The sequence below is a fragment of the Salarias fasciatus genome, chromosome 11 (assembly GCF_902148845.1).
Source record: "Salarias fasciatus chromosome 11, fSalaFa1.1, whole genome shotgun sequence".
Lineage (NCBI taxonomy): Eukaryota > Metazoa > Chordata > Actinopteri > Blenniiformes > Blenniidae > Salarias > Salarias fasciatus.
Genome location: NC_043755.1, coordinates 1,194,337 through 1,217,787, shown reverse-complemented (window position 1 = coordinate 1,217,787; position 23,451 = coordinate 1,194,337). Strand labels below are relative to the sequence as shown.

At 40.7% G+C, this 23,451-nt stretch overlaps 3 protein-coding genes across 6 annotated transcripts; 1 reads left to right on the top strand and 2 right to left on the bottom strand.

Annotated features, from left to right (window-relative positions):
• Positions 1-215: 215 nt before the first annotated feature.
• On the bottom strand, positions 216-6,728 carry LOC115396929 (myelin-associated glycoprotein). 3 transcript variants are annotated; one of them, XM_030103011.1, is made up of 9 exons: positions 6,636-6,728; positions 6,157-6,516; positions 5,024-5,314; positions 3,777-4,031; positions 3,443-3,703; positions 3,272-3,359; positions 1,910-1,999; positions 1,730-1,799; positions 216-649 (listed from the first exon to the last, which is right to left on the bottom strand). In XM_030103011.1, the coding sequence occupies exons 1-9, from the start codon at positions 6,682-6,684 to the stop codon at positions 620-622; spliced, it is 1,494 nt and encodes a 497-aa protein (XP_029958871.1). In that variant the 5' UTR covers positions 6,685-6,728; the 3' UTR covers positions 216-619. The 3 variants fall into 3 exon arrangements, with proteins under 3 accessions (XP_029958871.1, XP_029958872.1, XP_029958873.1); XM_030103012.1 differs by lacking the exon at positions 216-649 and adding an exon at positions 1,528-1,649; XM_030103013.1 differs by lacking the exons at positions 216-649; positions 1,730-1,799 and having other exon boundaries at positions 1,952-1,996.
• A 4,653-nt stretch (positions 6,729-11,381) lies between these two features.
• LOC115396402 (myelin-associated glycoprotein-like) lies at positions 11,382-12,853 on the bottom strand. Its single transcript, XM_030102276.1, has 5 exons — positions 12,700-12,853; positions 12,158-12,469; positions 11,770-12,063; positions 11,541-11,640; positions 11,382-11,442 (listed from the first exon to the last, which is right to left on the bottom strand). The coding sequence occupies exons 1-5, from the start codon at positions 12,851-12,853 to the stop codon at positions 11,382-11,384; spliced, it is 921 nt and encodes a 306-aa protein (XP_029958136.1).
• A 7,324-nt stretch (positions 12,854-20,177) lies between these two features.
• LOC115396859 (myeloid cell surface antigen CD33-like) lies at positions 20,178-23,132 on the top strand. 2 transcript variants are annotated; one of them, XM_030102928.1, is made up of 13 exons: positions 20,178-20,285; positions 20,583-20,658; positions 20,742-20,897; positions 21,200-21,499; positions 21,591-21,690; positions 21,774-21,809; positions 21,897-21,929; positions 22,031-22,072; positions 22,295-22,321; positions 22,432-22,458; positions 22,544-22,615; positions 22,715-22,742; positions 22,837-23,132. In XM_030102928.1, the coding sequence occupies exons 2-13, from the start codon at positions 20,613-20,615 to the stop codon at positions 22,897-22,899; spliced, it is 930 nt and encodes a 309-aa protein (XP_029958788.1). In that variant the 5' UTR covers positions 20,178-20,285; positions 20,583-20,612; the 3' UTR covers positions 22,900-23,132. The 2 variants fall into 2 exon arrangements, with proteins under 2 accessions (XP_029958788.1, XP_029958787.1); XM_030102927.1 differs by having other exon boundaries at positions 20,742-21,119.
• Positions 23,133-23,451: the final 319 nt, after the last annotated feature.

Sequence of the window (23,451 nt, the reverse complement as noted above, 5' to 3'; positions counted from 1 at the left end):
TGTATTGCTTTTAGTCTGATGAACAATTTAATAAAGCAGAAATGTGAATGTAATTGCTCATTGATTCTCTTTGCACTTCTGATTTTGGGACTCACACACACACACACACACACACACGGGTTCCAGCCAAACAAAGGAGATTGATAAAGGAGATTTTGCTGAGGAAAACAGACTCCTTCACCTTTGAGGTATCAGCGCGTTGTTAAAGTGACAGATCACAGATCAGAGTACACTGATTTTTTTTACACCTTTCTTTGTCTCATTCAAACAAGCAAACAACAAAACAGATATGGTGCAGTTACTCAGGACCTGACAAAGACATGGGAGCACAAGATTTACAAGTTCATCTCTTGAGTCTGAACCAGAGAAGCTGTGCACTACATCGGCTAAACAGACAATCTGGGAATGATCTGGAGTCTTTATGGAGGAGGTGACGAAGACGACTCACAGCTGTGCAGCTCAGCTCAGGTGTGAATAATTCGTTACAGCTCCGCCCACAACACAGAAACACAAAGGGAAGGAGACCACAACATGCATGATATACCACTAAAGAAGAAGCTGATTGGATGGCAGTGGGAGACTCTGTCGACCCTGACCTTCGCCCATGTGACCCGAGACTTCAGACTTCCTTTAACCTGCACCGTGAGATCTGCAGGAGGGAAACAGGCAATAAACTCCACGTTTCTTTAGACACGACCCAAACCCAGCGCCTGAAATAATGATCCTTCAACTGAAGCCAGAAATGAGTTATTTTACAAATTCATACCAATGATTGGCTGCTGGTTTGAAGATAGGAAGGAGTACTTTGATATGATCAGTCATCTTGTAGACTCCAGTGATGGTCTGTAATGTGATTCTCTGACTGTAATGATGATTCCAATATTTTATTACCAATGAAAATATTAACAGCATAATTGTGTAAAAATATGTTTAAAATGTATTTAATCAAGCGATATTTGTTTCAGTCATATTTAAGGATATTTTTCTCACACTGACATATTTCAGCGTCTGTTCAGCTGGGTAGTGTTGCTTTTGACGCATGTTATCGTTGTCCAGTTGGTGCACTGAGTTAACATTTACTGTCATGGGGTGTTACAGAGGTTTAGATGTGAAGGAGTTTATTCAGACGTTTGAGGATGTTTTTGGTGTTTTTGTTTGTGAAATGTGCAGTAGTTTAAGGATTCTTATCTATCACACATGGTGGTTTCCAGCTTCCCCTTTTGTCTTCCTGTCAGTTTAAAGTCACACTTAAAAAAAAACAACTATCTTGCAAAAAAAAAACATCTTCATTTTTAATAGAAATACAATATTTCATGGTGCAGATACATTTACCTAAAACCAAGCAACCGTTCAAGGTCTGCTGTAAAACACTGTAAAAAAAAAAAAAAGATCTTTTGGATAAGAGACAATAACTCTGAGTGCATCAAGTTCCCTTGTGACATAAAAACCACCTTTACCAATGAAACAAAACAGATTTTAACAGATTTTTGTTTTCATGTGCAAAACACACACACACACACATACATATATATATATATATATATATATATATATATATATATATATATATACAAAACACAGAATGTGTGTGTGGCTTCCCGAATGCTCTTCCTCGGCCTGTGTTACACATTGGCATATATTGCGTCAACCTGGAAGAAAAAGAAAAAAAAAAAAAACACTCAATTTGATGTAAACTCACCGATTACCACATCAGGAAAACCTCACTTACCTCTACGTTGCCATAAATATGATCATTGGTATAAATCCCTGGGCCTTGTATTTCATCATAGAGCTCCTTTCTGCAAAAAGAAGGAACATATTTACAGTCTTTTCTTGGCCTTCGATTTATTTTGTCTTTTGAAGGAAACATCTTCTTCATCTTTTTAAAGACTGATTTGCATCACTGGACCTTTTCGTCGGGACATATTCAGGGAGGGCCACGGCTTTTTCTGCACCCAGCATGCTCATGTCAGAAGGCGTTTCTCTCCGCGTCCCTCTGCTGACAGAAAGATCGACAGTTGTTGGTGATTTGTTTTTCTTTGCAGCTCCTGAAACTGTGCTTTAATTTCACAAAAACTGCCCGTAAAAAATACCAACAAAAGATTTTCATGTACATGAATGTAGTCTTCATGATATTCGTCGTTTATTTACAATGTTTTCTCCTGAGGAGGACAATCAGCTATGAAATAAGTGAATAAAGAAAAATAAAATAAAAATAAATGTCAGTCCTTATTCTCAGTCTGCGCAGTTACACTGTTACATCTTGAATTGTCTTCACAATTTAAAGTCTGTTCTGGAATGGCCCGAACCAGTAAAGTAGTTTCATTATAACTTTTAACTTTAAAGTGACTATATATGGTTATTGTTGTTCGCGAAACCTAACAATTACTCTGGAAAATTGCTACAATGTCAATATAAAGTCAATTTTAACATTTAAACGTTTCCATCCTTCCTCTACGTGCTGCATTTACCTGATTGTATAGACTTAAGAAATTTACCTTCAGGTTGAATGAAATTCAAAGCTTATCATGTAGTATATGTTACATGTCGTCACGTTTACTTGAAGTAGCCCAAAAATTCAGCAGTTTCAAGAAAATATTTATGCAATAATTATAAGATATTTTAAAAAAGTGTTGAATTTCAGTTTTTTGGCTCAGAACCTGTTAAAGTATATTAGTTTTACAAATTAAGGGTCTGAGGAGATTTGTGGCTAAACTAACAAAAAGACCATAAACGTAAATGTTAACGTTTTTCTCTTTCATGACGTAGAGTATAGGGGATGAGAATTAGGACATCTTCAAAAAAACAAATATATATGACTAAAAATGACTAAAATCTGAACATGAAGCCAGTTTAAATGAAACCTCCTGATGCACAGTAAAGCGAAATGTCTAAAAATGTCCCCTTTCGCTGTTGCATTATGTTTTTATAAACTCGCCCTGACAGCATGGCTTTGAGGCTAGTTTGTTCGCAGCGCAGGAGCTTCACTGATATCTCAGCTCAGATCAGCGTTTTCTTTTAATTTTCATCAATTTGCTCGGTGGTTTGGCAGGAAACTCTTGCAAGCTCATTTTGGCCCACAGGCCTTATGTTTGACACCATAGTTTAACCACATTGAATGGAGCTCCCTCTAGTGGCCCATGGACGTATTGTTCAACTGTTTAAAAAGCTTTTCTAATCAGATAAACTGCTGCTCTACATCCACGTTGCTCTGTTTGTATTTCCAACATTTCACAGACAATAGGTGATATAAAATGTTTTACTGTCTTACCATATCTTAACTACTCCCACTGCGACTAAAAGTATCACCAAAAGGATCACAGCAGCTCCAGTGGCGACAAAGATGGTCTGCATCTTACCTGTGGGAGAAGACGTCGAGCGGATAGTTTGAATTTGTTGTTTTACAGTCAGAACGGGAGACACTGATAACGGACGTCCATACTGTTAGCAGGTAACGAGAGCGTGAGGTTGGTGTTTCCCTGAGAGTTGCTCGCCAAGCAGTGCACGAACTTGGAGGAGCCGGTGTCGGCCTGCAGAGTCCAGAGGGTGAGAGAGCCGTGCGTCTCCACCTTGGTGCTCTGCAGGACTCTGTCAGCCAGGACGAAGTGGACCGTGCTGCGAGGGCTGGACTCCACGATGCACACACACTTCACCGCTCGGCCTTCTGAGGAGCAGGAGGAGGCCGCCTTAATCTCAGGGGCATCTGTAGGCACAGAGGAATGGAGTGAGAGGATATTTCACACGTTTGAGTCTGGAACATGAATGGTTTCACGTACAGAGCACGTCGAGCTGCACGTTGCTCGATCTGGTTCGCCCGATTTCATTGATGGCCAGACAGTACAGGGATCCCCCAGTGTGTCGAGACACGTGCGGCAGCGTGTAGGTCCTCCCTCTGTGGATCTGGGCTCCGGTTCCATTGTGCCACTCGTAGCTGCTGACAGAGGGATGGGCGTCGCCGGAGCAGCTCAGATGCACCGTTTCCCCCTCCTTCACCTCCGGCCGGTACTCAACCTTCACGTTCACAGGAGCGTCTGTGTGCAAACATCAGGCCGTCAGAGTTCTCCACTGTTCAGGGGATTTCACACAGCATTTACAAACAAATATCTAGAAGGAAAATCCAAGGCGGAGAAAGTATGTAGAGTCACATCTGCTCTTTAAAATACAAAGAAAAGCTCCAGTAACATGAAAACTCAGTCTGATGCTTTCAAAGCAACTTTATAATACCTGATCACATGTTTTAGTCATTCTAAACTGGATTTTATTTCCTGCCTCTTTATGATCAATAGTTTAACCATTTTTCCCAAATAAAAAAAGTCAAGACTCAAAGATGCAAACTGTTTTACAAGCCAAAACATTATGACTGATGCAGGAAGACTCCTCTACCTCACCTCCATCATGCACTGAAAACAAATCCATTAATATTTAATTTTACATTTCAGAAACAGCACTTTTTTACTATTTATTTATTTTTTTTTTTTACTGAAGTAGAGTGTACTTTCTGACCAACCAATAGACTAATAAACAAAAAAGAATTAAAGTTATGCAGAAACAATAAATATTGAAGCAGGTTGACTGATTGATTGACTAAAGATTACTTTGTCAGGATGAGTTAATTAAACTTTCAAAGGAAACAGTTCACTGTTCTTCATGACAGAACACACACTTGTGCTGTTTAACTGACAGAAATGACAGTGTTTCCACAGCGGCTGAGCGACCAGTGACGGTGAGTCTCATGACAGTGACTGAACACGCTTCACAGAGATGGAAATACTGAGGGAGTTAAATAGCTTCTAAATCAGGGACGTCAAACACATTGTAGTTCAGGCGCTATATGCAGTTCTTTTTCATCATGAGTGTGATGGAATGGTGATGTGGAAGTAAGTACAAATAAGAAAAAAAGCAATTGTAAATAAGTCAAATTTCTACATTTTCAAAAAAAACTGTACATGTAAAATGTCTAAAAAAAAAAACTTCTCCTGTTGATGAAGACGACATACGATGACTGAATTGACAGATTTCTTACATTCCACTGTAAGGGTCCTGAACGTTTGCTGATACTGTCCTCCTTTATATCTGACGCTGCACTGCAGAGGCTTCCTGTGATCCGTGCGGCTGGGGTGAAAGGTCAGAGTGGACGTGGCCTCCCACTGGCCGTCGCCGAGCTGCCGCGACTGGAGCCTCGTCTCTCCACCGCGACTCCAGGTGAAGTCAGGAGGCGAGGCGGGGCAGGAGTGGTTCACGGAGCAGGACGCATTCACGGCCTGACCCTGCTTCACCTCCTCCGCCACAGAGAACCGGATTGGATTTGGAGCACCTGTGAAAACAAGAGCGACGAGCAGAAAGCTGAAAGATTAAAATCTGCCAGATTGTAGACTGAAATGTGGGAAATGTTTATTTTCTATTTTAATTCAGGTGATTTCCATCAACTGCATTTAGCTGTGGTTATAAACACAAAGAGGAAGTTCAGAAGTTTCATCATGTGATGTTTCCACAGAAGCACTTTCAATGTAAATACGGTAATTTTAATTCTTCCAAGAAAAAACAAATCAAAAACACATCATGTAAGAAAGCATCGATTAAACCGCGATTCAAAGAAAATACAACTTTTTACGCAGAAAGGAGGAACAGAGAAAATGCAAGAATTTAAATACTGAGCTTTGAAGGATTTTAACAGTTACTGTACAGCCAAAGTGTTCCAATACAATGCATGGGAATAAGACCATTTTATCGCTTCCTTTTTTGTAACTTCAAGTCCTGGATCTCAACAGTTTGAGTCAGCCGAGTGACTCTTTCAGCAACATTCCTGCGGAGAGCAAGCTTTGGCTTCTGTCTGCCTTTTTTCACTGTTAAGGACACTTCTGTGACATGAATGTCTCCGAGATGTCTTTTTTTATTTAGATTATTAGAAGTAAAGGTTTGAGCAGGTTATTCAAGTTATTCAAGTTATTCATAGATGAGGATTGTTTTCATACATGATGCCATTTTAGGACTTTTCATCATTGTACTTTTTGTATGTTTGCCTAAACAGATGTATTGTTATTTATATTTTAATTGTAATTCAATGTTGTAAAGTACCTGAATTATTGTTAAAGGCTGGTAAATAAACAGCAGTTCATCTGATGCAGTTGTGGGAATTTTCTTGTCATTCTTACTTACTGATCATTGAAATGGACACTTTGTCAGCTTTGAAGGAATACTGGTTGAAACCTCCTATCTCGACCCTGAAGTGAAAAGGTCCCCGGTCGTTTGGTCGGAGGCGATCCATCATCACGGAGCAGTCCCTTTGTCTCATATCCCCCACGAGCGTGGTCCGGTTCCGATACTGTTCCACCACCTTGGACTCCACCGGGTGGTAGACGACGTGACTGATGTTATCAAACCAGATCCCCGTGAACTTGGTGACCTTCCTCCCAGGATCTGGGTAGTCGAACGTGCAGGGGATGACCACGCACGAGCCGAGCAGACCTTGAACTGTTGACGGCATCTGAACTTTCCATGAGGATCGAGATTGAATCACTGCAGAAGTTAGATGCACATTTACTGAACATCACATCACCCCCAAAAACGGCTCGATTCAGCTTCCTCTGTGCGACAGAGACTGCAGTTGATTCTACATTGCACAGAAATGATCTTACCTTTGCAGCACAGGCACATGAAAACCCAAAGCCACTTCAAAGTGTTCATCTTGTCCTCTCAGCAGCTGACCTGTGAGCAGAATGACATTCTTTCTGTGGCGTGGTGACGATATCATTTCCTTCTACTGAGAGGTGACTTGTCTAGTTTCCATTCCACTGTTATTCATGCTCCATTCCACTGCGTGATACAAATAATTCAGATTTCTGTCTCGTGCGCTCTGTGTTGGGGAAGTCCTTTTTTCTTACTCATTCACCCTCCATTACTTTATTGTGTTTGTTCGTTCATGACAAAAACGTTCCTTCAAGGCCACTGCCGTGGCTTTATCAAAATGTGAACCTGCTGCTTGCAGATCTTTTGATGCACACTTGTGCTTATTCCTCTAATCCACCATATTTCCAATTTCATCCGGCTTTTATCACAGTAATTAGATCAAACATGTGAGAAAGTGTTGGCCAGACTCGGACCCCAGAGACCATTTCTAGCAGAACACAGATGCATGGCTTCGAAACCACAGAGGTTTGACACCACATCCTGCCTTCATGTGGTGTCGTTCTGCCATTTTCTCTTATTGTAAGTGCTTCTCACAAGAAATGCTACCAGCTGTACTCACACTTCACTGCTGAACTCCAGTTATTAAGAGCAGAATTCTAGCTGGTCCTAAGAATTCATCTTAAGTTACAGGAGAGAAATTAGAGAACAACAATGTGTTGCAGAGGGCTGGAGAATTTACTCTGAAATAAGATTTCTATAAGCACTAATATATTTAGTTTAGTTTTAGTTTATTATTATTATATACCTTATTATTATACCTTTATATATAAATACAGTAAGTTTGATTATCATGATAAAATACTGGAAACTAAACAGACCAACAAACAGTGTTGTGTCAGTCACTTTTCCAGTTGACAGTTATTTCTTAGTCGCAGAAGTTACTCTATTAGGTACATAAAATGAATGAATAAAAAAATCTTTGGTACGTTTCACCCTGGCATAGTGGCCAACACCTTAGGCCAAAAAGGTTGAGGGTGATGTGTGAGTGTGTGTGTGTGTGTGTGTGTGTGTGTGTGTGTGTGTGTGTGTGTGTGTGTGTGTGTGTGTGTGTGTGTATAAAGCGGAAGGTGTTGCTAGCTTTAATCATCCCTTCTAAGTCTTCTTAATAGTGGAGAAAGTTTGATGAAACATTTATTCACATATGAACATTGCTTTAACTAGAAAAATCTAAAAGTTTTGCACTAGAAATGAAAGGAGCGATCAAATTCACATTACATCCAATGAATTTATTCAGCAATATCTGTGACATGAAGGTTATAAAAACATATTTGCCTCAATAAAACGATCGGCTTGAACAGGCTACAACATGATGTGGTGAAGTGAGAAAATTCTCACAGAAACTTACTGAGATCAAACGTACACATGCACATAATGCAGATGCAAAGTCATCACAACAAACACTTCACAGTTCAGTTAACATTACTGAGAAGGGTGTGAGCGGCGTCTGTGTCCAAGTTCCAGAGTGAAGACAGGATTTCCTTCAATCATCTGAAGCCTGTTAACTGTGTGAACATCCACTTTCTCAAAATATCAAATTAAAAATACTTGATATATCTGTCCAAGATTATTCTCAAATGTCAACATTAAAAAAAAAAAAAAAAAAAAAAAAAAAAGTTGCTTTCATTTGAGAAAAAGCAGGCTTCCTCTCACATCAGACTTCCGGTGTTTTTTCGCACCTCTGCTCACAGGGTCAACACCTTGTGAAAAGCTGCCCTGTGGTTTAACTCTTTTGAAGACCTTCTATAGTGAAGCGTGCTCGGGACATCTGCAGTCACTGTCGGCCTTCGAGTTGAGCCTCGGCGTGGATTCAGAAACTCACAGATCTTCGTCTTCAGCATATGCAAGATGGAGCATCATGCCCCTGTTTGGGTAAAAACAGGCTCTCCTGCCTGTTCAGATCAACATAGCTGATCCTGTGAGTGAAGTGGATCTCTCTCACAAATAAACGCTGCTTCCCGTTGAGGCTCCACAGGTCTTCCTCGTCCCACAGACAGAAGTCCATCAACCTGAGCGTGTCCTCATTCCTGTGCCAACGGGACGGCCTTCTGCAGGTTTTGGTCACTGAACGGGTGGATGTTGAGTTTCCCATGATCGAGGTTTTTCTACGGCACAAAAAAAATCTATGAAAGAAACAGAAAACCTGTCACACACCTGGGTTCCCAAATAAGATAAACAGCAACACACATTTCCCCAAAAAAACCTCACGAATACAACATTTTACCTGGTTGGCTGGAACAGAGCTCAACGGTGTCTTTTCTGGCTGCTGGTTAGTCTGAGGAATGATCCAGCTGCTGCATTTTAAAGACGCCCAGGCAGACCTTGAATGTGATCAAAAGAGCTCTTAATCCCATCAATCTGTGATCAAACAAAGCCGGAGATCTAAATTTCATCACCGCTCATTAACAAGTCTGTTGTTTGTCAGTCGGTCTTTCAGTGACGAATCCCCTCCATTCACAGCCCGGCTCTGCTAAACGAGGTCTTTCAGACCTCAAGTACCTTTAAATCTTCTGCATAATTGATGTTTCACCTTGTTGAGCAAACTGATTGGCTCGTTTTTGTGACCTTATCAGAGAAAACTGTCGTAGTATTCATGAGCATCATCAAAATTTAGCTCCTAACAGGATATTTAGGTCCAACAGACTGAAGCTTATAGAGACTGTCAGACAGCTTACAGTAGTATTTTGTGAAAAAGTTAAGTACAGCTCTTTGAGGACACTCTTCCACATTTTGTCATTTGCAAAATGGTCAAGCAAAGTTAAGGAACCACATAAGGCCCTCAGGCCCGTCTTCTTTATCTCTATCTCTTTAAATATGCTAAACAGTCTCTTTTGTACTGCTTTCAAATTGCATTACTGTTAGTAATCCCATTAAGTTAAAATCGTCAATTCACACTTACTCAAAATCACTGATTATTAACACACAGACAGAAAGCAAAAAACGATTCCTGGAATCCACCAGTGCCAGTGCCAGTGATACACCAGTCAGTGTATCACCGGCACAGCGCCCCCATCTGACCAGAGAGAGAGAGAAACATAAGTTTCTTTTTACTTCATGAGTTTCGTTTTGCTTGTTTTCATCTGCTTTCATTTAAATTTTTGTTTTATACTTGCATCATGCAGTTAGGTCGTATTAAAAAAATAAAGAAAGAAAGAATGAAAAATGAATGAATGAATGAATGAATGAGGAAAAAGAAGAAGAAGATGATGATGATTCAGATGGATGTGAAACATTTCCACATCTTAAACATCTTCATTTAACACGAGCCTGTATTCAGGGTTTGCATTTACCGCCCTCTTGTGGAAGATACTGATAATCACAATACAGCAACGGCGAAGAAACGATAGAATCAATGTTGAACAGTCTTTTATTTATTGATACATGCCTTAATAAGATAGGAAAAAGCTTAGCAGACAAAAACTTTTATTGTAATGTTTGAAAAAGGAAACACACTGATTGCAATTAGTAACAACTAGTTAGTACTAGTAACAATTAGTAACAACTTTGCAATTAATGATATGTTTCTATTCTATTCAAACATCATAGTTTGTTTAATGGTTCAATGTGTGACCTGTTAATAAGCTGAAGTTTATTTCTTGAAGCTGAATGAGAGCATACAAAATAAATTCTTCTTTTGAAGACACATGAAGAACCCTGCCTTTTGCACATCACTGCAAATATTGTGTTTTAGATGTTATTGTTGTATATATTGTTCTCTCCTGCTCTTTACTTTTTTTCCTTTATACATACTTTTGTAAATATTGAGACTCCTGATTTTCAGAATATTTATATGTATTCATATTTCCCTTCTGTCCTGTTGCTGTCTATTTCTTTTTTCCTTCACGTAGAGAGTGAACAACAGTCAGAGTTAAATTCCTTGATTGTCATGCACAAACTTGGCCATTAAAGCTGATACTGATTCTGATGGACCTCCTGAACATTCTCTGGAGGTTTTCTGTCTTCTTCGTGGTTTCCTTTGAATTCTGAAAAAGGAAGAGAAAACAAATATTTAAAGTAGTTTAAAGGTATGATGGTTAATATTCAACTATAATTCCAGTTATATGTTGTATTGTGGTGTTGAGTCAAAAGGCCCCAAACACTTTATCTAAAATAAAGTAAAAATGTAAATAAAGTGGTGCTGTGACTGCAGACATAGAAAAAAAATCCAAAATCTGATCACCTCAGTTCATTTTATTTTTGTCAAGTTTAGAAACATCAATGTTGATTCTCACTTCTTACCTTCAGTGTCTGACCCTGCATTAAAGAAAGAGACCAGAAACATACATTATACGTTAATTCTGTGCAGATATGAGAAACTAACATGAGATCAATGATGCATTTGATTGTTCACAAGTTTTAATGTTTTCAAATTTCTGTTTTGTTTTTGTTATATATTTTTTTAAAAAATGGACTGTAAACTCAATGAAACTGTGACGTACAATAGGAAGGAGTCACTGAACTGTGAAGTTCCTTCTTCCTGTGATCACAAAAGTTAATGGGTCACAACTTCTGTGGAAAATGTTGTTTGACCATCGAAGCAATTTCATTGTACCTCAAGAAAATAAAAAGAACTTTTCTCACCTGCGAGACATCCTGGAGAGGCGGTTCCACATGCTGTTTGTGACCAATAAAAAAAACAGAATTGACAGAAATTGCAGTTAAAGAACTGGTCAAACACATCAGAGAAAGGCTTCATATCAAACCCGATCCCAGCATTTTGTTCTGCCTTCCTGATTCTGAAGCTCTGAAATACATTGCCTGACGCAGAAACAAGACAGAATAAAGCCAAAAATTAGGAGCAACAGCAGTAAGCACACTGATTTCTATGTATGAATAGCTGTTATTTTATGCCTCACTTGTATTTTCTGGCCATTAAAACGCAGATTAGTCCAAAGGCCACAGCGGTGCCGATCACCACCACGGTGGGAATGATGATGTGGTTGTAGGTCACTGCACCTGAAACCACAACCAAGATCTGTATCTGAGCCACACGGCAACCGGCCTCACATCCAGTGGCTTTCTGCCGACACTTCGACAAGATACTATCAAGTGTAAAAGGGAAAAACAATGGGCAGAAAGACTCACGTTTCACATAGAGCGTCATGGTTTGGGAGGAATTTCGCCCTCCATTAAACTGGGCTGAGCAGGTGATCTCCCGGTGGTCGTCCTCCTCCTCGGGGATGATTGTCAGGATGGACTGGACCTCCCAGTTGCCGTAGCGGATGTCTTTATGATGCACGGTGACTTGTGGGTTCTCCAGATTCCATGTGATTTTGGGCGCCCGTGACGGGCAGGTGTGGGCGACGGTGCAGGTGATGGTGAAGGAGCGTCCTTTATGTGCTGTCTTTGAGTGGGTCAGGGTCGGAACAGTAGGAACAGCTGGAGACGAAAGAACACAGATAAAGTCAGAGAGGACTCGTCATAGCAGAAACATTTCTCACATTTATGAATTCTTGGCACGTTGGCAACGTACTAAGCATGTTCAAGCTGATGCATTCCTCATAAAAGGAAAACTTGTCCTTGGTGGGCTTATTGTCTTCTCTTCTCACAAGTTCAATGCGGAAACAGAAAGGCCCGTTGTCATGGTTTTTCACTTCAGTCAGTTCTAAGGTGCAGTTGTTTTTCCCCAGGTCTCCCAGCAGTCTCGTTCGATGCTTGAAGCTGTCCAACGTCATTGTCTTGTCGTCATAGTAGATGCGTTGATCTGTGCTGTCAACATGATGCCAGATTGCTCTGAGTCTGGAAGCCGGGAGGTTCCCGGAGGTCCTGGTCCCGGTCTGTCCTCCTGCTCGGGTTCATGGAGGTTTCAGTTTTTCAGTCCGTCTCCTGTCGCAGCCGCGCACAAACCTAGATGCTGTGTTTGCACACTGCTGTGCTTCCCCGAGCAGGTATGGCAGTTTGAGCATGTCAGTCATGCTCTGAAAGTCTGTGTGTGTTTGTGAAGAGGGGGAAGTAGGTGTCCCTGAGATCTTGGTACAGGGGGCAGGCGGTCAGGAAGTGCAGCTTGGTCTCCACCTGACCCTGTGTGCAGTGGGGGCACAGTTTGTCTTCTCGGGGGGTCCAGGTCTGTCTGTGCCGGCCTCTCTCGATGGCCAGCACTGAGCCTGTACCTGGTCCAGGACCTCCTGAGCTGTGGGTCTGTCACAGAGCTCAGGTATTCTGCCACCATGTATTTTCTGTTTAGGGCCGAATATGTTTCCAGTTTGCTCTGGTGTTTAATAGATGGTTCAGTTATTTCTCTTTCTGTTTCTTTATAATTTGGTTGGCTCTGACTGGCTGTCTGTTTGGTGGCTCTGCTTGTGTTTGTGAGCAGAGTCCTAGAACCAGCTGGCTGGGGGGGGGGGGGGGGGGGGGGGGGGGGCATGTGTTTCCAGCCCGTCTGTGGGTGAGGGCTTTGTAGTGGAGAGTGCTGGGCTCACTCTGCTGAAGGTGCCCATAGAATTTGAGAGCTCTCTTCTGGATTCTAATTATTAGAGGGTACTGTAATTCTGCTCTGTATGCATTGTTTGGTGTTTTGTGTTGAACGCAAAGAATAGATTTGCAGAGTTCTGCATGCAGAGCCTCAATTTGGTGTTTGTCCCATTTTGTATAATTTTGGTTGGCGATTGGAACCCAGATTTCACAACCATAAAGAGAAATTGGTTCTATAACCGAATTCAGAATTTTGAGCCAGATTGGAATTGGGATGTCTAATTGGATGTTCTTTTTGATGGCATAGAAAGCTCTTCTCGCCTTGTCCCTCAGATCGTTCACAGCTTTGTTTAAATTTCCGGTGTAACTGATGTTTAGACCGAGATATGTGTAGTTTTTAGTGTGTTCTAGGACCTTTTTCTCTAGGAGGAATGTGTGTTTGGAATGTAGTTGGCTGGGTCCTTTTTGGAATATAATTATTTTTGTTTTGGACTGTTTTACTGTCAGGGCCCATGTCTGGGAGAACTTGTGCTGAGGATCAAGGTGTTGTTGTAACCTTTCTCCGGTTGGTGACAGCAGCACCAGGTCGTCAGCAAACAGCAGGCATTTGACCTCTGTGTCTGCCAGGGCGATGCCCGGTGCTGCAGACTGTTCCAGAGCTTCTGCCAGTTCATTGATGTAGATGTTAAAGAGGGTTGGGCTCAGACTGCATCCCTGTCTAACCCCCCTTCTCTGAGGGAAGAAGTCTGTGTGTGTTGCCGATCTTGATGGCACACTTGTGTGTGTACATGGACTTTATAATGTCATAAATTTGCCTCCAATCTGACTCTCTCTGTCTCCCTCACTCACACACAGGCGCGCACACGCACAATATACATTTACGCACAACAAAACGTGTTCCAAATTTAACAACTGCCCATAGCCTGCTGCAACTGTCTTATTACGAGTACAACTGTTTGGTGACATGTAGTGCCAAACACGCCTTCAGTACAACAGATAACCTCAGCAAAAACAAGGTGTCACAGTCCTTTTACCGTCTCTGATTAAAATATTTATAAAAAGCAACATAAGAAGAGTGTTTATAGCGGGGCCAGTGATCAGGAAGTATCAGTGTAGTTGGTATGGAACAAGATTATATAGCAAGTTGCAGCATTAAACATTGAAAAAAATGTTAAAATGACAGTACAGGATGATCTAGACTGCAGAAAAATGTGGCAAAATTGCTTTTACCTATTCTGTCACATAAATGCTGTGTATAATACTGTTACTCTTTATTCTAGCCTCCCTGTCCTCGTTTACAGCTTTTCAGTTACTGTTTAACTACTTGGAGCTGAGCTCAAAAGAAAAGCAGGGGATCAGACATTTCACCAAACACAGTTATTTCACTCTTTGTTTTTCTGCCTGTCATACCTGTGTGCCTTTTGTCATCCGTCTGGTCAGGTCTTTATGATGCACCGTTTTAATATACATTACATAGTTAAATACTTTAAATACTAACGCGTTATTATTTGGTGTATAGTGATGGGGTGCTACATTTAGTTTTGTTTTATCTCAAAAAGTTCTCTTTATTATTACATTTAAATTGGCGGCTACAGGAGAAATACTTCGCTATGACCGATCTAAGCTTTAATTCTTCTGACAGGCCTCTCTAAAGCATGATCTCGATATTTAAAATCAGCGGTGGCACAATCTCACCCTCCGACTTGTGTCTTTTTTAAAATTTGGTCAACTGTGCTGACAGACGGAAAATACCAAAGAGCCCAAAACATCACTTTACACTTCATGCTGCAAACTTTAAATCGAGATGCAAATACAAAGATGATCCGGAAATTTGGAAGAAAAAAAAAGGTAAAAATCCGGAAATTCGATTCAACAAGCAGAAGTAAAAAGCAAAGATAGCTGTGATAGCGATAAAAACCACAATAGGACAGTAATTATATTTCCAGGCAGCAGTGGCATTAAAATAAGCTTCCCTTTTCCAGCAGATTTAAAGCTAGGGTTGGCGATTTGAATGAGATACATTTTTCTAAATACTGGTTAAAATGATCTTTATGACCCGATGGGAAACAATTCATAGCGTGTTCTTAAAGTAGTTTGGAAAATATCCGCTATCTACAGCAGGAGTAAAACGGGAAAAACAACAACCAATCGTCTTGACGGGACACCTTTTTTTAAACCAATCAAATCCCTTCGCCGTTCGACCTGCCCCCTGCGCGTACATGTCAATGGCGTGCACTGACCCTGATTCAGTGCGCGCTTAGAAGGACGGAGCGTCGTTGCAGAATGGCGGAGAAGAATGTTTGGGGCTTTACTTACCGGTGAGTGCTCCATACTTGGCATAGTGCAAATAAAGAAAAATGAAGAAACGAAGCGCTGAGGACAGGTTACGCCAGGAACGCACTGGACGCGGAAGTGCTGTGCGCACCGCGCGCGCGGAACGTCTCGAGTCTCCGCTCCCAACGGAGCTCCTCCAATGGGGTGGGAGCTGGGCGGAGCCTTGGGGAGATGCTACATTCGTGCTACATGCTAGTTTTCCAAGATCGCCAACCCTAGCTTTAAATATGATACGAACACGAACTCTCTTATACTTGTGTCATTTTTAAATTTAAACAAACAAAAATTGAATTTTTTCCCATTAATCACCAGTGTTTTAAATAGTATGTCATAAACGACATTATTCTGCTGTTGTATCCTATTATTTACTTGAATTAACCATTAAAATACATCTGTGCAGCCAGGGGCGGACTGGGGGGTAAAAGTGGCCCGGGAGACATGGACAGACCGGCCCACTTCATGCGTCGTGTGGCAACCAACCAGCCAGCAACACAAGTTTCATATTCCTGAGTTCCTCGCTGAAAAAAGAACCAATTTGGACCACAATCATAAAATAATAATTAACCTTAAGCTTTAAGTAGCTTACTGTAAAATAACTGTAGGTATATTATGATTATATAGCATGTTGGTACAATAGAATTTAGCTTACCTATTTGCCAGTCTGTTAGTGACACCACCTGTCTATACCACGAGTAAACCACTAGAGGGCAACTTAATTACAACAATAAGTTAATTTCACAAAGTTTGTTTTATTTAAAAATAGATGAACAATATAGATGTAAATATTATTTCTATATATATATTACAGATAAATAAACTACACAGCAAGCAACTATACAAACAGCTATATACAATCATGTGATAACTTATCCTTTATATAAAATAAAAACTGTGCAGCTATTATACAAACAACTATACACAATAATACAATATAAAAACTTATAGTTATTTATACCTTAACCTTTGTTAGTCAGTTGTGTTAAAATGTTTACAACCATCCACAATGTGGATCACAGTCCTCTCCGGGTCCCCTCTGGAACACATGCAGGCCTTTATGGGTGAGAGACAAAACATTACATTAGCTATAATAACACATCCTCCCGTCCTGAAACCTGGGTTAAAACTAATAGGTCACATTGTAAATGTTAGCTCAAGAGTCTGTAACAATAAGTCATTCACTAATTTAAAGATTGGTAAGTAGCTAAGTCACACGCAATGTGAATAGAAATATTCCCGGATTTCGGTGCCGATGGTGACCTTCATATAGTAGGCTATTGGATAGTGGTGATGATGTAGTTGATGGTTGTTTGATAGGAAAGTGACAAGGGAACCTCTACCTCCTCTTGATCCAGAGTCAGACTGATGGATTTGTTTGTTTTTTTCTATGTTGAGAGTGAGGTGTTCCTTGAGACAGACATCATATTTTCCAAGTAAAAGAATGATCTCTAAAAAACAGCCATGATCAATCGTCTCATCATCTAATGTGTGTGCTGCTTCTGCCTGCTTTCCTCTGTGGCTCAAACCCCTTCTGCCGATGAGCTTGATCACATCTATGATGCGCTCCAAAACTTGTCACCTCTTGCATACTTGCTGTCTGTCATACTCATCGACTCTCAGGTGTTCGTGGGTGAAGGTGGTCACGCCAGTGATAAAGGAGCTGCTATCTCAACATTACCATAAGCCATGCAAAGAAAGCAGAAGAGTGTTTTGGTTTGTTCATTATATGTCAGTCATTTCTGGTTTGTTCCATCAAACAAAAAGGCCTCTGCACTACAGGGCTGTCTGCCTTCTGCTTGTGGTGAAAATGGAGGAAGACGTCTAAGTCTCTGGCTTTGGCCTTGTGAAACAATCAACTGATGGGGGGAACCTGACTTCTTGTCCTTGGCCTTCTGTGTCAGCAGCAGGGACATCAGACTACAAAAATGATTGGCAATGTGAATTGTTAGAGCAGTTTTAGTGGTTTACTATCAGCAGCATTTGATATTAGTGCATGTGGGTTATGGTTGGGCAAACAAGCATTATTGTCATCAGCCTTACCATAACAAGTCTGGGATTCATTTCTCTGTCCACATCTGGGTTATATTTAATCTAGATAAGAGATTAATATTATTAATTATGCTAGTTTACCAATCATCATCATCACGAATCATCATCAGTAGGTATTTTACATACAAAAGAAAAAAAATAATAAATTCTGGGATGGTATCACTGAATTATTCTGATAGCGAACTTGTACAGACAAGTAAACAATTCATTAATTTATGGTCATTAAGTATTAGAGTCAATTAATTGATAAGAACAGGTTAATTTCAACCAAATGACAACGTGGCTACAAAGGTGAAAGACCCCAGCCCATCATAATTAGCAACAGCACAGCCAGGTTCACATCTACAGGAAATGTCGCTGTGCTGAATTATCTCACTTTAACCAAATACATTTTCATCAAAGCATCAACAAGTACCAAACATAACTTACTTGCCGGTCATGAAGGGATTTTCTCTTTTTGTCCCTGAGCTTCTCAGCGCCACCTTTTCGTTTTGTTTTGTTTTGTTTTTCTCCATATTTTGTGCATTCTTGCATCCATCCAAAGTTGCCGTCAGATGTCCGTCTGGGCTGTGTGTGATTGACAGGTGACAGCAGCTGCAGAGTGAGGGAGTGGGTGGGACTTAACCACCGCAGGGATGAAATGTGATTGGCTATCAGCAGCAATCACAGGTAAACCAGCCTATGGCATCAGGAGCTGTCCAGCTGACAGCCCAGCCTCCTTGTGGAGCGGACCATAGCGCTGTTGGCGGTGTCGCGTCAGACTTTTTTCTTTTTCTCGTGGTCCGACCGGCCCACTGAGGCAGCGGCCCACCGGGAAACCTCCCGGTGCTCCCGATGGTCAGTCCGCCCTTGTGTGCAGCTGTATACCCCTCAGTGTTCTACAAATACACAATTGATTCTGCAGGCCATCAAGGCAACGTTATTCCAGGAGCCAAAATGTAGCTGACGCTGACGCGTGTGCTCAGTAAGGCCTCAGAGGGGGCAACATCAGGAAGGAAATAGAAGCACTAACAAGAATGCACTCTACTGTGACAAAGACAATACCTAGGAAATTAAATACAGGACTACGTCTGAAGGTTTATCTCATCCTCATCCGCAAATATACAGCCGATGCAGACACAAAGTACATGCTGCAAGACACAGTGGACAAAAAAAAAAACAAACACCTTGGAGCTATGTGGAGTGAATCTGTGGAGTTAAATCAAGGCCAAAAGGTTTGTGAATTAAAAAAAAAAAAAAAAGTTTGAAAAAATTCAATTGATACTAAAGGTTCAAGCTTTGATCTTGAATTTCAGAACACTGTATTAAAAAAAAGTAAGTGTCTGAAAAGTTTTTTTTCCCACTTTAATATAACATTTATGCAGCTGTGAAATTCTTTGGATAAAATCATTTATTTTATTTTTCACAAACAGTTATTTAGGCTACCTCGAAAGAAGCACGGAAAAAAAGACATACACAGAGAAAACATGCAAACTCCACACCGAGTGCAGTGGTCGACAACTTCAACAGGAAGCTTGATCTGTGCTGCCCTGATGAAAAAAATGTCAACTTTTATTATTCAAATTGAAAACCCCCCAATGCAACACTCCATGTCTGAACTGAGGGTGTCAGAACTGGCCCTGCTTGCTGATTATAGCTACTTCAAACAAATGTGGCTGCATTTTTTGTTAGAACATCAGCTCTAACTGCAACTCTCTTGATGCGCACAGTCGTCACAGAAGAGAACTGAGCTTGTCAAGTTTTATTTCCACCCTGGGACGGAGTGACATTCTTGCTGTGTTTGCTCGTAGGCATGGAACTGATATCAATTTGCTGCACATTCTGAATGAAAACAGGCTCAGTCGACGGAAGGACGTCGCAGATTTAGGCCGTCATTGACTGAGTCCAGGAACAACTACAAGGTCTGCGAAGATGCATGAATATGGATGAATGTTTACAAAGTGCCGAAAAAATGGAGAAAAAGAAGAAGTCAGAGTTATGTTAGCAGATATGTTTAAATTATCTTGATAATTTTCTCCATATTGACCTTTGTCGACAATTCAGTAATGATGCCAGTTTGGAAAGTATCCTGATCATGTCTGTCAACTGAAGACACCCAAAAATTCACAAAATTAACTTAGGGTATAGTTTATTAACATAATATTATATGGTAGACGATACTATACTATAGCACTATACTGTACTAATACTATAGCAGTAAGACTGTGTGGTGTAAAGTAAAACACTGTAAACATGCAGACAACTGTTTGTGGACCGTACAACAAAACAAAAGAAAAAGGTAAATAAGCCGGTCACAATTAAGGCTTTGATACATTTAAATAGTCAACTGTGAAATAAAATAAAAGTGTTTAAAAATAGTTCTATACAGTGAACTGGTGCTAAATCTCAAATGTTCAAGGTAGAAATTTAAATTAAAGCTTGAGTGCAAAATATACACTTTCACGTTGCGTATCCTTTTTTATCCAGTTTCCTCTGTTTTTGATGAAAACAGGTTCTCCATCACCGCTTTGCTGCTCACTCATTATCAGTCCTTTTCATTACTACCTTGTGCACACAAGTTACTCATCTTGTGCACAAGTCACAAAAAAAAACCCAAAAAAATCACCACCTGGGACTTTAGGGGCTCCGTTGACCCCTCCCTGTTTTCTGTATGAATGATTCTGCTGCTTCTTCCTCTGCATTTGCTGTCAGACATTTTTATTTTTTGAGTGAGGCTCTTGCCTTCCTTTTTTCTCTCGCTTTCTTTTTCCTGAGAACTGCTCGACATCACAGTCGAGTAGTTCACTGCAGCAAGACAGCACCTAGTTCAGGTAGGTTTTTTTCAAAATCCGAGAATATACCCCGAAACGGTTGAACCAAACTTTCTGTGTAATTCTGTGTAATTGATTACCATGATGTTTTGAACTTTGACATTTAAAGAGTAACACTCTAAACAGTAAAGTACAACAAATCTCTGAATATATTTCATCACTGAAATCAAGTGCAACTTGAAGTTGTGTAATGTTGTTCAGCTTTTTCAATTGGATTTTTTTTAAATGTTCTTTTTTTGCTTCACTTTGCATGTTATAGTTACACAATATGTTGTAATTTTGTTTCCTGTATTTCAGATAGTGTCAGAACAAAAACATTAAAATAGAATGAACAAAGAGGGAAGGTTGGAAATACTCTGTCTGCTTTTAGTTGGTAAGATGACTTCTTATTTTGCTTCCAGTCTTTTTATAGAAATCAGCGATTTTATTATTATGACTCCAGAAATGTCCTTTCAGCTATTTACAGTCCTGTCTTGAGTGGGAAATCCCAGAATTACTTTCTGGACAGTCTTGATGCCCTGGTTTCGTCGTGCGTGGTGGTGCCCTGCACGTTCTCCCTTCCGGGAGGAAACCTGCCGGCTTCCAGACTCAGAACAACCTGGCATGTTGAAGGCAAGCAAGAAGATTACATCTACCATGAGGATGAATCGAGGGTGCAGGACAACTTCAAGGGTCGAACGAGGCTGCTGGGAGACCCGGGACAAAACAACTGCACCTTAGAAATAACTGAAATCAAAAATCATGACAACGGTCCCTTCTGTTTCCGGATTGAAGTCGCATCGCCTCCCGATGCTGACAAGTCTGCTCACGGTTGTGTGAAGATGAAGATGCTGCGTATGTCAACCTCATCAAACAGCCATTATTGTGAACAATGTCACTGCAACAATGATTCATCCGTGGCTTTATCTTTGCAGCTGCTCCTCCTGATCCCGAACTGACTCAGTCACCGTCAGCAGATGAAGGACAGCCCTTCACCGTCACCTGCACCGTCCCCCACACCTGCCCCTCACACGCGCCCAAACTCACATGGGAGCAGACGGTCACCGCTCCGCAGGTCACTGAGCGTCAGAAAGACATTCGGTTTGGCAACTGGGAAGTAGAGTCCACCCTGGTATTTATCCCCGAGGAGAAGGACGACCACACTGATATCACCTGCACGGCTCTTTTCAATGGAAAGAAGACGACTTCTAAAACCATGAGGCTCTATGTAAAACGTCAGGACGTCCTCTGAAACATTCATCTGCTCTCATGTTTGGGAGATATGAAGGAAAACTGATCCTGACATTTGTTTCTGGCTCATTCCAGGTGCAGTAAACTATAAATACATCATCATTCCCACTGCAGTGGGAGTTGGGACTGCCGTGATCTTTGGACTCCTCTGTGTTTTTATGATGAAAAAGTACAAGTGAGTAATGTCGACCACTCTCCTCAATAAACAGAATACATCACATAGGAGCATTTACAAAATTTTTTTCCCCCCTTCCCAAGGAAACGGATTGCCGAGCTCCAAAATCAGGAAGGCAGGTAAAGAAGCTGTTGAGACATTTAACAGTGCTGCACTGATCTCGTGATTCTCCCATGATAACCATATTTTCTGTGACAACAACACAGCGTGTGGAACCGAATGTCCAGGCTGTCTCGTCGGTGAGTAACAGAAATGATCTGTCACTCTCCTTCGAGGAAATTGGTTGAAAAAGTGACGTCTTTCTGAGCAACTCTTCACCAGACCTGTTGTTTAATTTCAGATTTCGCTCTGATCGACGTGGACCTTCTCCTTCTGACCAAAGGCAAGGAGACATTTTAATAGTTTCTTCTTCCTTCACACACTTGAGACCATTTCTGAGTGTTGTTTTCAGCTGCTTCGTGGAAGCCGCCAACAGTTTAGCCTCGCATTGATTTGCATTATTGAGCAGAAGTGAGGCACTTCTTCTTTTGGGGTGTTTTTTGAGAAAAGCTGTGGTGTTACTGATACGCCTCTGTGGTGTCTGTTCCCTTTTTCTGTTGTGCAGGGGTGCGATTTGGAGCCGATTTTCAAGGTATGATATGAATAACTCAGTCATGATGGCAAGTTGACGTCCTCCGATAAGGCCTTAAACTTTTTTCCACCGCTTGGGTGTTTTCACACCTACAACTTTTTCCGTGACAGGAGGCCAAAAGAGCACACTGTTCATCCGTAAGTGTGTCGGATCAAGAGAAGTCAGTTATTCAATTTGTATTTTCATAACTGGTTTGTGACATTTATTTTCACCCACACACAGTCCCAACAATGCGTATTCAGGAGCATGCGCTGAACAAAAGCTCAACAAGCCTCGTTTTCCATCCCCCAAAAGGTACTTTTTAAAAAGAAATTCCATCAGATGCAACACAATCAAATACAGCAATCTAATTTTCAAAATTTTCTTCTTTCTGCTACTACGTCTGTAACTCAGCCAGCCAAAGTCCTGCAATTACATGGAGGTAATGGTGTCGGAACATTATTACTTTTTTAAACGCACATTGATCATATTGCTGCTGTCATTGTGTGGCTTGAATAAACTTTTCTTTCTCACAGGACACTGATGGCGACGATGATTACATGAACACTGCAGACCTCAACATCTACGGAAACATCTGAAATGAAGTTATCTCTAAAAAATGCTTCAAACCTTCCTGAAGAGAGAGCTTTTTCATTAAATGTTCATACCCACTGCTTTAGTTTGTTCTGTCAGGCAAGGCTGATTTACTTCTTTAAATAATGTTGTGGTGTTTGATTCTTGTTTTGTATTGTAATGCTTCAATATATCAGTTGCATATATTTAAGTGCTGATCTTATTCAATAAATAAGCATGGAATTCATTATTGTTTCATTGTGTTTTAAGTGTGTCATTAGAATATGAAGCTTCAGATAGTCCACTGACTGATCAATTTTCATTTTTAGGTGTATTAATATTTTTCGCACTTTCAGACAATAAAATGGGCCTCGGTGTTTAACAAATTATTGACCAAAACATCAAAATTATTATTTGCACATATTTGCCTTCACAAGCCACACCATATACAAAACATTTAGTAAATACAGAAATATATAAACAGAAGGCCAAGGACAATCTGCAAATTATGAAGGTATTTCTAATCCCCAAATAGATAGGGAACTAATTTATATCCTTTTCAAAAGTTAAAAGTAACA